This window comes from Acromyrmex echinatior, chromosome 9 (assembly GCF_024713525.1).
Source record: "Acromyrmex echinatior isolate Ae372 chromosome 9, ASM2471352v2, whole genome shotgun sequence".
In the NCBI taxonomy this organism is placed as follows: domain Eukaryota; kingdom Metazoa; phylum Arthropoda; class Insecta; order Hymenoptera; family Formicidae; genus Acromyrmex; species Acromyrmex echinatior.
Genome location: NC_141860.1, coordinates 9,845,007 through 9,856,491, shown reverse-complemented (window position 1 = coordinate 9,856,491; position 11,485 = coordinate 9,845,007). Strand labels below are relative to the sequence as shown.

The 11,485-nt window shown below is 32.5% G+C and overlaps 3 protein-coding genes across 7 annotated transcripts in view; 2 read left to right on the top strand and 1 right to left on the bottom strand.

Moving 5' to 3' along the window:
• Window positions 1–264: 264 nt before the first annotated feature.
• Window positions 265–1,958, top strand: koko (cyclin Q). Of its 2 annotated transcripts, none has more exons than XM_011068271.2 (6): window positions 265–468; window positions 827–960; window positions 1,040–1,137; window positions 1,218–1,436; window positions 1,519–1,749; window positions 1,816–1,958. In XM_011068271.2, the coding sequence occupies exons 1-6, from the start codon at window positions 431–433 to the stop codon at window positions 1,909–1,911; spliced, it is 816 nt and encodes a 271-aa protein (XP_011066573.1). In that variant the 5' UTR covers window positions 265–430; the 3' UTR covers window positions 1,912–1,958. The 2 variants fall into 2 exon arrangements, with proteins under 2 accessions (XP_011066573.1, XP_011066572.1); XM_011068270.2 differs by having other exon boundaries at window positions 265–504.
• Window positions 1,959–2,445: 487 nt separating this feature from the next.
• Spt-I (serine palmitoyltransferase subunit I) lies at window positions 2,446–4,704 on the bottom strand. Its single transcript, XM_011068275.2, has 3 exons — window positions 4,619–4,704; window positions 3,400–4,533; window positions 2,446–3,299 (listed from the first exon to the last, which is right to left on the bottom strand). The coding sequence occupies exons 2-3, from the start codon at window positions 4,298–4,300 to the stop codon at window positions 2,785–2,787; spliced, it is 1,416 nt and encodes a 471-aa protein (XP_011066577.1). The 5' UTR covers window positions 4,301–4,533; window positions 4,619–4,704; the 3' UTR covers window positions 2,446–2,784.
• Window positions 4,705–6,057: 1,353 nt separating this feature from the next.
• capt (adenylyl cyclase-associated protein 1) overlaps window positions 6,058–11,485 on the top strand; it is a 27,691-nt gene continuing 22,263 nt past the window's right edge. For 2 of the 4 annotated variants that reach the window (XR_015546100.1, XM_087409261.1), the window contains exon 1: window positions 9,371–11,405. Coding sequence is in view for 2 of the 4 variants with exons in the window: in XM_087409261.1 (XP_087265387.1) it covers window positions 10,292–11,405 (1,114 nt within the window). In the remaining 2 variants the exon portion in view is untranslated. Of the gene's footprint in view, window positions 6,351–9,370; window positions 11,406–11,485 lie in introns of those variants that run through there. The other 2 variants (XM_011068274.2, XM_087409262.1) reach the window with 2 other exon arrangements.

The window sequence follows — 11,485 nt, the reverse complement described above, 5'->3', positions numbered from 1 at the left end:
TTCATTCTCTCTCTATAGATAACATTATTTTAAAATAAATCTCAAAGAATTGAAAAATAAATTTCAACTTTGATGACGTGTACGGAGAGAACAAAATTTTTTTTCAAATTTTCTTCAATTGTATCATTAAAATATAACATTTTCTTTTTAAAATTCAATTTTCGATAATACGACTTTATCAACGGTTGTTAATAATGTGATACGTAGTTCACATCATTTTGTAGAAAATGACGTTGATGCCGCTAATATACGGGTAGATTTTTGCTAGTTTTTGCGCGTCATATGAAAAAGCCGGCATGGCGGTATGGCCGCTCTCAGGTTTCTTGCGGGATCTCTTGTACCTGAGTGAGTTGGAAACTGAAGTTTTTTTACTAGCGCGCTTATACAATTTTTAAACGAGAGCTTTTCTGCGAAGACAAGTATATCCGCGATGAATCCCTCAGAGCCAACCGGCACTGAAACTCTCAGGTACAATGAGTTCACATTGGATGACACTGAGATAAGGTTATACGTCAGTTTACTCTTGACAGATCAAACGCTTTTCAATATTTTCTCAACGCTATTCTGACATAATTCTGGCACTCATTATTCTTGAAGTTTGTTCTATATCGTTTGTTGTATATCGAGCCATGTTTCTTTCTTTTTTTCTTTTATATATTTAGACTAGGTTGCTTCATCTTTCGGTTAACTTCAGTTCACTGTCTTACACTCTTAATCTCTTATGCTTTTACTTTTATTCTTTTGTTTATTCAGTAGGTAGATTACCACATAGTTTATCCGAAGATGGAACAATCGATTCTTAATGCATTTTTTTGCACTTTTTTAGCTCGAAGATGAAAGATGTGATCGATGTTCTTGCAATGCAACGTGAGAAAAGGAATACATTACAAAAAAGCATTACAATCGATTATACCAAGTCTAATGACAGCTTTACGGTTTCACGATTTATCTTCGAATGCGGTATGTTATAACAATAATTTATCATAGAAAGTTATCTATAAAATATGATTTTTTTTATAAAATACTTGTTCGATTGTAGGTTTGAAATTGGAAGCTCATCCATTGACAATAGCTACCGCTGCTACGCTATATCATAGATTTATTAAAGAAGCGACACCACAGGGATATGATAATTATGTAAAAATGGGTTATAATATAATTATTTCGAGATTCTAGATAAGTTTTGAATAAATTTGACGAATTTTATCTTTTTTTAGCTTTTAGCTGCAACTTGTCTTTATCTGGCTGGTAAAGTAAAGGATGATACGCTAAAAATACGAGATGTAATGAATGTATCCTATAATACACTTCATAGAGGATCTCAGCCGCTTGATCTTGGAGATCAGTATTGGAGTATGAGAGATGCGATTGTTCAAGCTGAACTTTTAATCATGAGGATGCTCAAGTTTCAGGTTACACCTGTACATCCGCATAAGGTATCGCAAATATTATTAACTTTATTAATAATGTTAATATGCATGTATGCCATATTAATAACTATATGAAACTTTATTACAGTACATGCTTCATTATCTAAGATCTTTGCAAGCTTGGTTTGGCGAAGAGGAATGGTCTAAGTATCCTGTTGCCAAAACAAGTATGGCACTGCTGCAAGATTTTCATCATTCCCCAGCTATTCTTGATTATCCACCGAATTTAATAGCAATAGCTTGTATTAATTTGTCATTGCAAATTTATGGCGTAGTTGTACCTTTGATGGATGAATGCGATCAACAGCCATGGTTCAATGTGAGTATTATATGTCTCTACATCAGTTTATATTAATAGATTTATATGTAAATTATTTTGTTACAGGTTTTCTGCAAAGATTTAGCGAGGGATAAATTATGGGAAATTATGGAAAAGGTCATGGCGGCATACGACGAAGAACCCGAAACGAGAGACAACTAATAAGGGCGTATCTGTATCTATTATAATAATAAAGCGGTTTGCAAGTATTAGTTGTTGTCGTTATATTATAACAGGCTTTTTTATATAATTATATGAAGAGCAGACTTTTAAAATTTATAATTTTCAGAAAACGAGAAAGAAAACTGCTTTAAAAAATGCTTTAAAAAAATAACAATATGCTAATTAGTAGCATGTGAGATGTTAACCAAATTGCTAAACAATTGCTAAAAATGTTAAATGCATTTTATTTGTCTCTAATTAAAGGACATAAATGCATTCGAATATCGTTTGAAAGGTTTTTTTCAATATATAAATTAAAGATGAGAAAATGAATATCTCAGAGTAGTTTATACAAGTTTTTCAACACTAAACATTACGCCATCTCTAACTAAAAGAATAAATTTTGGGACAAAACATTTTAAAAGTCTGCTCCTTCATGTAAGTTGTTCAGCGAATTTTTCTAAACTATTTGATTGTCAAATAGCTTAGAAAGATTTATTTTACAATATTCAAATATTTATTTATTAACACTGATTTATTTATAAATTTGAATTTTTATTGTATCATACACGTTTAGATTTTTTCACAATTGTGAACAACAATCTCTGAAGGGATATTCTTAATATTCTTTAACAAGTTTATAAAATTTTGATGTCATTTTTCTATGAAATGTTATTAAAAAAATAAGTATATAGTAATGTTTTTAAAGCTCTATTTTATTTTAATAACTATATTTTCATCGTACAAAAAAGCTACATGGACGAATCAATATATTTGTGTTGATACACAGAATATGATATGTATAAATAGATGCATTTCTGATATATAAGCTGAATATATCTTAAAATATAACTTTTTCAAGTTTCATTTATTTCATTCACAAAATGACAACAAAACTTCTTCTGTACACTTCTTTAAAGTATTTAGTGCGAACTTGATATCACTGTTATCCAGACTAGCAGATATACAAAGTCTAAGACTAGGTCTGGGTAAAATTATTTCAGTTTCCAAATAGACAGGCACTATAATCGCCAAGTTATTTTCTATACATTTATTTGAAATTGCAGATAGTAATTTCTCCTCTATGGCATGATCTTTCTGCTCCTTTAGATATACATGCTTCAAAGGCGATTCTGCAAAACTAGAGCACTCTAACATGAGGATTTCTTTGAGACCATTATGTATCGCTAAGGCATTATTTCTCAAAGACTGCAATATTTCTAAATTATTTTCAATCATATTTAAAGAAGTGATAGCAGCAGATGCCAAGAGAGGTGGTTGAGACGCTGAGAAACAGTAGCCAAGACCAGACAAACGTTGATGATCAATAATAAAGGAGGCTCCTACACAAAAGCCACCAATAGTTCCTATAGCCCATTCTAAAGATCCTAAAAAATATATACAATAATATATATAAATACGTACTATTATACATGCATTCATGTATTAACAATATATATATATTTGGCTTTAATAATTGCTCCTCACCCATTATCATATCTATTTCACTTATAGGAATGTTAAAGTATTCAGTAACACCTCTTCCATGTAGCCCGATGGTACCAAATGATATTGACTCGTCGATAAAGATTCTCAATTTGTACTCCTTACACAGAGCCAATAATTCTGGGAGAGGACAGATGTTCCCTGTATTCATATAAATACCCTCTATAATCAGAAAACGTCTGACTTTCGCATCCTTTTTAAGATGTCTTTTATCTATTTCCTCTTGTTTCATTAAGAGATTACGTAAATCTTGAGCATCATTGTGTTTGAAATATTGAATATTTCCTCGAGATGCATCCAATCCTTTTTGTATAGCAAAATTCACTCGCTCGTCCACAAATATTAAATCTTTACGTTTACAATAAGCTGGAATTGCAGTCGACACAGTGGCGAATCCATACGAGTATATTATTGCTTCTTCCACGCCCATAAATTTAGCTAAACGTTCTTCTAATTCAAGATGTACGTCGACGGTTCCATAGAAGCCTCGTGGTCCGCAAGATCCAACGCCGTATTTCTTTATAGCCACTGCAGCACTTTCTATCAGCTCTGCTTTGTCGCTTAAACCTAAGTAGTTATGTGTACCCAAATTAAGACAATTTTTTCCATTAACTATTACTCGCTTTCCGACTTTGGAAGTGACATATTTCAGACTTAACGAAGGATGATTTTTCGGTGATTCTGGTACAAGAGATTCCGGCCGCCATTCTGCTAATTTGTTCTCCACTAATTCTTTTGAAGGTACTGAGTTCTGGTTACTTCGTTTCTTAGAAATAAACCACACTATCCAAACCACCAGAATCGCTTCTAACAAGGTGTGATAGTGCGACAAACTATTCCGCAGTACTTCCACTGATTCAACAAACAGAAGGTTAGTGTTCATTTTGATGACTAGTCCGGGTGATACTGGCACTTTCTTATTATATGAAAAAATATAAATTGAGCCGAATTGTGGTGAACTATGATGAACTCGTAAAAACAAGCCGATAACGATAAGCTAAATTATCATCAAGTCCTTGATTCTTCTGCTCTGCTCCTTTTAACAGTCTTCGTGTCAATAAGGTTAAATTAGATCCATGAATAGTTGTAATCTTTGAAGATGGCTCTACACATTATCTAAGAATAACAGCGAATGATAAATAAATTTGTATTTTAATAAATTATGAATGCAGATGCGTAAAGGAGCGGACACATCACATACCTAGTGTGATGAACAACAACATGGCACCTTTAATATTTGATTGGTACATTTCTATCATTCAAATTGAGTATAGTTTCATAAGAAATAAACAAAAAACAGGTTTTATAACAGAATACTAATTTGCGAGAAATATGTAGAGTATGTCTATATAAATATGTAAGAAGTGATAATCTCATTTTATTTTATAACTAAAAAATGTTTGGGAAAAAATGTTTCATGAAATTATATAAAATTATATATAATTATATAAAAAAATTGACATATTTTATATACACTTATATATAATTATGTAAAATATGTCCATATATGTATATGTATATATATATATATATATATATATATATATATATAACTTTTTTCCCGGAAAATTACAACATATTCGACTTTTCAACAGGATCGATTACTATAATTTTATGTGCGTACATCTTGAATGAAAAGAATTATTTCATTTTTTATAATTATTAAAGCATCAAAACAATCCGGTAAATATTTTTTTATGAGTATGTATAAATATGTATAAAATTAACATACATAAATATTCATAAACATGTACAATCATATATGTCCGTACATGTTTACACATTTCTCTCTCTTCTGTAAAATTACTTTTCATTGTAATAAAAATAATAATAATAATGTGGAAATATAAAAAATAATTAAAGGGATACTCATTTGTTTATTTTAGAAGAAAACAAATTTTGAAAAATGTACAAAAAATTGCTTATACACAATTATACATACTTTTATATTATATAATAATTATACATAAGTAATTTTTTTACATTTCTTCAAACTTGATTTTTTTTATTACACTAACAAGTAATTTTATAAAAGAAAAAGAGATGTATAAATATGATGTGGACATATTTCATATATGATTATACATGTTTATGTATATTTATATATATTTATATATATTCATGAAAAATGTTTACAAGGAAATTATTTTATTTATTATATAATTTATTATAATTACTAAATTGTAAAATTCATGTTTTAACGAATATTTTATAGTTTCGTGAAAAACAATTAAGCCTAAAAAAAAGTTTCATAATAAAATATATTAATTAAAACAAAATTGACTTGCTATTATTGTCTTTTGTTATTAATCCATTTCTATCGTAATGTAGATTAATTTAATCTCGGTTTAACTTACTCTTCAAATTTTTCTTATTTTTAAAACGAGAAAAAGATAGAAAGCAAGTTAAATCCATAGATATAAAAAATTAAAAATCTACATTACTAAAAATAGACAATAATGTTGTTTTCACATCTCCAGTAAAAGCGTGCAGTACAAAAGCTGCGCAAAAAAATGCAGATGAACTTTTGGTTGAGACTGTACTGAGAGAAAGAGGGATACATTGTCGCCTGAAAGCCATCTCTGTCGGTTGATTATAGTAACGACCAGTGCTCCAGTTTTTCTTTCTGTATTATTGCAGTTTCGAATACGCCGTGCATTTCCCTCGCGAACAGACCTGAAGACGGACCTGTGCGCGTGTAATCGGTGATTTTAAGCCGCCGCTAAAATCGGAGCGGCCGAAAACAGTACTTCCAAGTACTTCCGGCACATCCGGCAAACGCCCCAGTCATCCTACCTGTCAGCGCATCGCCGGAGTCGAAATCCCGTTTCTGCTCGTACAATAAATCGTGCTCCGCTGATTTTTCGTCGATATTCTATCGAGAAAGAGTCGTACAAGCGGCGGTGATTTATACGAGGATCTTCCATCGAACGGTGAGTATACATTTAGTTTAGACGACGATCGTTTTATGTCGTAACGCTCGACGGTGCACCTCCCTTTCCGCATATTTCTCGGTTTATTTTCCGACAGGAGGCCTAATATTAAGCGCGATCGAACGTACGATATTCAAATTACGTATAAAATGAGCAGATTTTCTTTCGCGCGGATTTGTTTTTCAGACTGGCTAGTTCGGGGATATTGAAAGCACAAAGTTTGGTTAGCTGCCGTTGTGCATTCCGGTGAGCGTTGCTTGGCTTGAGTCATGCATTTCACTTGACGTTTACTGCCGGTGACGTGTGCATTCGCATAAGTCCGTATTTACTCTAGATAAACTTTGTCTAGAACTTTGTCTTGATTAGAATTAATAGATAATTATCATATCTTGTTAAACTATTCAATTCCATTGAACTTTCGTACATCTATTGGAACATTTAATGCAATAACCTCAAGTTGCTTGATGTACAGATTCTACAGGTTACTTCGATTAACTTCAATTAACTTGTCGATTAATATCTGCAGTATCTTGTTAACGTAAATGGAATTATTAATTTTTTTATACACATGAAAAGAAAGATTAAATCAAAAATTACTAATTGTGTAATTAGAAATTGTATCGGTTGAATTTAGTTCATTAAGTTAATAAGAACACGATTAGTAGGAATTTAAAGAACTTTTAAGTAGTTAATGTTTATTTTTATCAATGTAGACTAATTCTAATGTTGGTTTATTTTATTTTTTATCCTTTTCTAAATCTCAAAATTAGAAAAAGATAAAGAGTAAGTCGAACTAAGATTAAATTTAACAAGAAATAGACATAAGTAAAGATAAAGAATATTTAAGATTAAGGACAATGAATTGTACAATTAGAAAATGTGTCGGTCGAATATGTCGTCAATTAAGTTAATTGGAGTTTAATTAAAGTTATCTTAAACTTACTTGTGAAATTTGATTCTTTATCATGAGATATTCCTGTATAGTTCGATTTATGTCCATTTTTATCAATATACAATAGATTAAATTTAATTTCCGTTTAACTTATATTTTTTATTTTCTTCTAATTCCAAGAATTAGAAAAAAATGAAGAGTAAGTTAATCCGAGATCAAGGTTAATCTGCTTTGATAGAAATGGGTCTATTAGATTAGAGGGAAAATTAGTAGCGAATTCGGTTAGGATGAAAGAGTATATCACTCATTCAATTGAAAGGTATGCTGCAACAATGGATAAGTCACATTTGTACAAATAGAGTAATTAAATTTTAAAATGTGATATTGATATTTTTCCTATCATTTTAATTTAAAGTTCATTTATCTACTTTGTTTTTGCAAAATGTGGATTAATCCATTGTCACAGCAAGCCTTTTAAAATTATAAATCTGTTTTTTTTATAACTTAACTAATAATAACTTAAAATAATGTACACTTCTTATACTTCTAGAGATATATCTATTTCACTAGATCCATTGTAGTAACATAAAATAACAGTAATATAACATCCATGTTATAATTTCACACTCAATAATTGTTTGTTACGTACAACATGTTATATTATATTTATATTTTAAGTTTGAAATTTATAACATTAATGTTACAATACTGTTAGTTGATTGTAGTTTATTGGACTATATATTAGGTGTTGGAATTAATTCGTAGCGTTTTACAAGTGATGGGAAGTACTTTCATTAATGTATTTTTTAATGCTCATGTGAAATAAATAACATTCTTTCATTAAAAACGCTACGAATTAATTCCAACACCTAATAATATTTGGTGAAAGTGAGAAGGAAAGTTCTAATGCAGCAAAAATACAAAACAAACCTATAGTGTGAAAGTGTAACAAAAATATTTAAGTTGTATCCAAAATATTCCATTACGTATATATATATATATATATATATATATATATATATTAGGTGTTGGAATTAATTCGTAGCGTTTTTTAATGAAAGAATGTTATTTATTTCACATGAGCATTAAAAAATACATTAATGAAAGTACTTCCCATCACTTGTAAAACGCTACGAATTAATTCCAACACCTAATATATATATATATATATATAATTTAAACTGTACATGTTAGATATTCCATCAAAATACACTTATGTTACAACATGTTTAATAAATTTGTAATTTATCTTGTTATCACGGACAAAATTATTTTATTTGACACACGGTTAAGAAAGATTAGATTAAAGACGACGAATTGTACAATTCGTCGTCTAAATAGAAATATTATTACTTGTGCCGACAGAAAAATAATCATCTGAAGGAAAATTACTAGAAAATTGTCAATACATCGGGAAGCTCGATTATTCATTTTTGAAATCGATTGCTCGATTTATCTTTTTCGATATCACTTACCCCTTATCTGACCTCCCTAAACTTTAATTATCTCATGGATAGAGTTGTTAATTTTTTTGCAATATGAAAGAAAAGATTAAATTAGAGATATCGAGTTATCAAGTTTGAAATTTTATCAATTGGATTAACACATTGATTGTCACATTACACGTATCTGTGGGTGATGCGTAAAATTCGCAAAGATCCCGTCATTTGTGGGTGACGATTTTTTAACTCGAGAATTTCAAAATTTCAAATATTAAAGAAACGCTATTTATATTAAGACCTTTAAAAAAGACAATAAAATATTAAAATATACTTCAAATTTAATTCACAATACTGAAATCCGTTAAATACGTTTCTACTAATTATTAACTTTAATCTCTCTTAATTTAACTTGCTCTTCCTTTTCTTCTAATTCTTAAAACTAAAAAAAGATGAAGAGTTAGTTAAATCGGGATTAAAATCAAACTATATAAATGGTCAAAAGTCAGTCAGAGTTAATTCTGCTGATCCAAGGGTTCAGTCGAAAAGTCGCCCCGAAAGCAGGATGTTGCGATTCTCTTCCGAACAGCGGCAGCACAAGGGACGTGACCCGGAGGTGCGAAGAAGGAGCGGCGAGGCGGGGGTGGAACGTTGCATCGCGCCGGTCGAAACTGGGAACGTCAAATCCGGGCGGGCATCTAGGACGTTATCTCCAGCCGCCGCCTCTCCGCTCGCGCCTTCATTATCGTCGCTGTCTTCCTCGTTGTTCTGTTGATCTTTCGAGATACCTATTATCTTTTCCTTCCGCGATACTTATCAGCAACAATCAAAAATTCTCAAGTTCAGATTTAATCCAGCTGGCGAGTGCGTTTTTGCATTCTGTTATCCTGTGATACTGCTCTCTCTCTCGGTCGGAATATATTCCATTCTAGAATCTGCTTCTGGAATCCTTCCGACACTCGCTCTGAGAAAGCTTCCAATAACTCTCTGCGTTTGTTTTGCTTTTTTTACGAGAGTGTGATGACAATTCTGTCGATAATTAACAATTACATCCGATTCTCCAATTTCTTGTTATCAAAAAGTTGTGCATTTCGAAGCATATATTCGGAATTCTTGCAGTGTGGCTGGAGAAAAAGGGGCCGTGTTTTATCACAAGGCGATTGTTCGAGCGCGATTTTTGATCGCTTGTGCCTTTTGAATCTTGTTTCAAGCGCTATCGCGCACCATTCGTGTAAAAAGACAACGATGTTGGTGCATCCTGAGATACACTTTGGGTACTGCACGCATCAGTTATAATTGATTTGTTATGTTTACGAACGATTATATTGGCGATTTAAACGAATCCGCATGAGACGGCATTGGGAAATTGTTGATCTTGTCACGTTTCATTAAAAATATTTGTTAAATTTCTTACCGTTAAGTCTATTAAGAAACTTGAACAGTTTTCTCGTTGAATTTTTTAACATTAATTTATAAAAGATTTTACGAGTTGAAGAGAAATTATAATTCTTAAAGGTGTTATATCAGCGTTGAAATACATATTCAGGAAGAGTAGCAAGTATATATAACGATAGATACGTGAAATACGAGGTGAATGATATACAGGAACAATGTTTAAGTGCTGCGTATGTAACAGCGCGTCGAAGGCGAACGCTGAGAGAGAGGATGACACGCCAGTGGGATCGCCCAAGCTGACCGCAGCTTCCGTCGAAGTAGATGACGAGATTAAATTCGCGACGAGGGTGGATAAATTGAATGGTGATGTGCAGAAGTCGGAGAAAACGTCGCCAGAAAATATTTCATTAGAAAATAAGGATGTCTCGCTAGAGGATAAAGTTGTCTCTTCAGAGAATAAGGATGCCTTGCCAGAGGATAAAGATGCCTTACCAGAGGATAAGGATGCCTCGCCAGAGAGTAAGGATGCCTCGTTAGAGGATAAGGATGTCTCGTTAGAAAATAAGGATGCCTCGTTAGAGGATAAGGACACTTCGCCAGAGGATAAGGATGCCTCGCCGGAGGATAAAAGTACTTCGCCAGAGGATAAAAGTACCTCACCAGAGGACAAAGATGCCTTGCCAGAGAATAAGAATGCCTCGCTAGAGGATAAGGATTCCCCGTTAGAGAATAAGGATGCCTCGCTAGAGGATAAGGATTCCTCGCTAGAGAATAAGGATGCCTCGTTAGAAGATAAGAACATCTCGCCAGAGGATAAGGATGTTTCGCTAGAGGATAAGGATGTTACGTTAGAGAATAAGAATGTCATGTTAGAGGATAAGGATGCCACGTTAGAGAATAAGGATGCCTCGCTAGAGGATAAGGATATTTTGTTAGAAGCTAAGAATGTCTCGCTAAATTCCATCCCGATTTGCGTGAATTCGCTAAATTCCACTCCAATTCGCGTATATTCGAACGGAAACACTGATATTGAGGAAAGCTCGAGTTCATCTTCGACGAAAGAAACGGTTGAGGAAGCCGACGAAGAAAGCGTCTACAAGATTGTCGACGACAAAGATAATAGCAACCTTGACGGCATCGCTGAAGATTGGACGCAGCCGATAGAAAATGTTGACTCTATTGGTACTGTTGCTCCCGTCAAAATGAATCTTTATGACGCGTCGGGATATATAGAAAGGACGATCGATGATGGACCAGAGGATGAAGGTGACGACTCGGTATTTGAAGGCTATCCGAGCGAAAATGAGACGATCAAGAAGACATCACCAGGTACATTAGGAACCCGCGATCCCACGTCTTTGTGATCATCGATATATGGGTCTGTCCATATCATATTGATATTTGATTAT

What these genes read in the sequence shown, in the direction of transcription:
- koko (XM_011068270.2), top strand. Translation starts at nt 431, where the DNA reads ATGAATCCCTCAGAGCCAACCGGCACTGAAACTCTCAGGTACAATGAG. An exon ending in ACGATTTATCTTCGAATGCG is followed by an intron (nt 961 to 1,039) that starts GTATGTTATAAC and finishes GTTCGATTGTAG; the next exon opens with GTTTGAAATTGGAAGCTCAT. An exon ending in ATCAACAGCCATGGTTCAAT is followed by an intron (nt 1,750 to 1,815) that starts GTGAGTATTATA and finishes ATTTTGTTACAG; the next exon opens with GTTTTCTGCAAAGATTTAGC.
- Spt-I (XM_011068275.2), bottom strand. Translation starts at nt 4,300, where the DNA reads ATGAACACTAACCTTCTGTTTGTTGAATCAGTGGAAGTACTGCGGAAT. An exon ending in TGAAATAGATATGATAATGG is followed by an intron (nt 3,300 to 3,399) that starts GTGAGGAGCAAT and finishes TATATTTTTTAG; the next exon opens with GATCTTTAGAATGGGCTATA.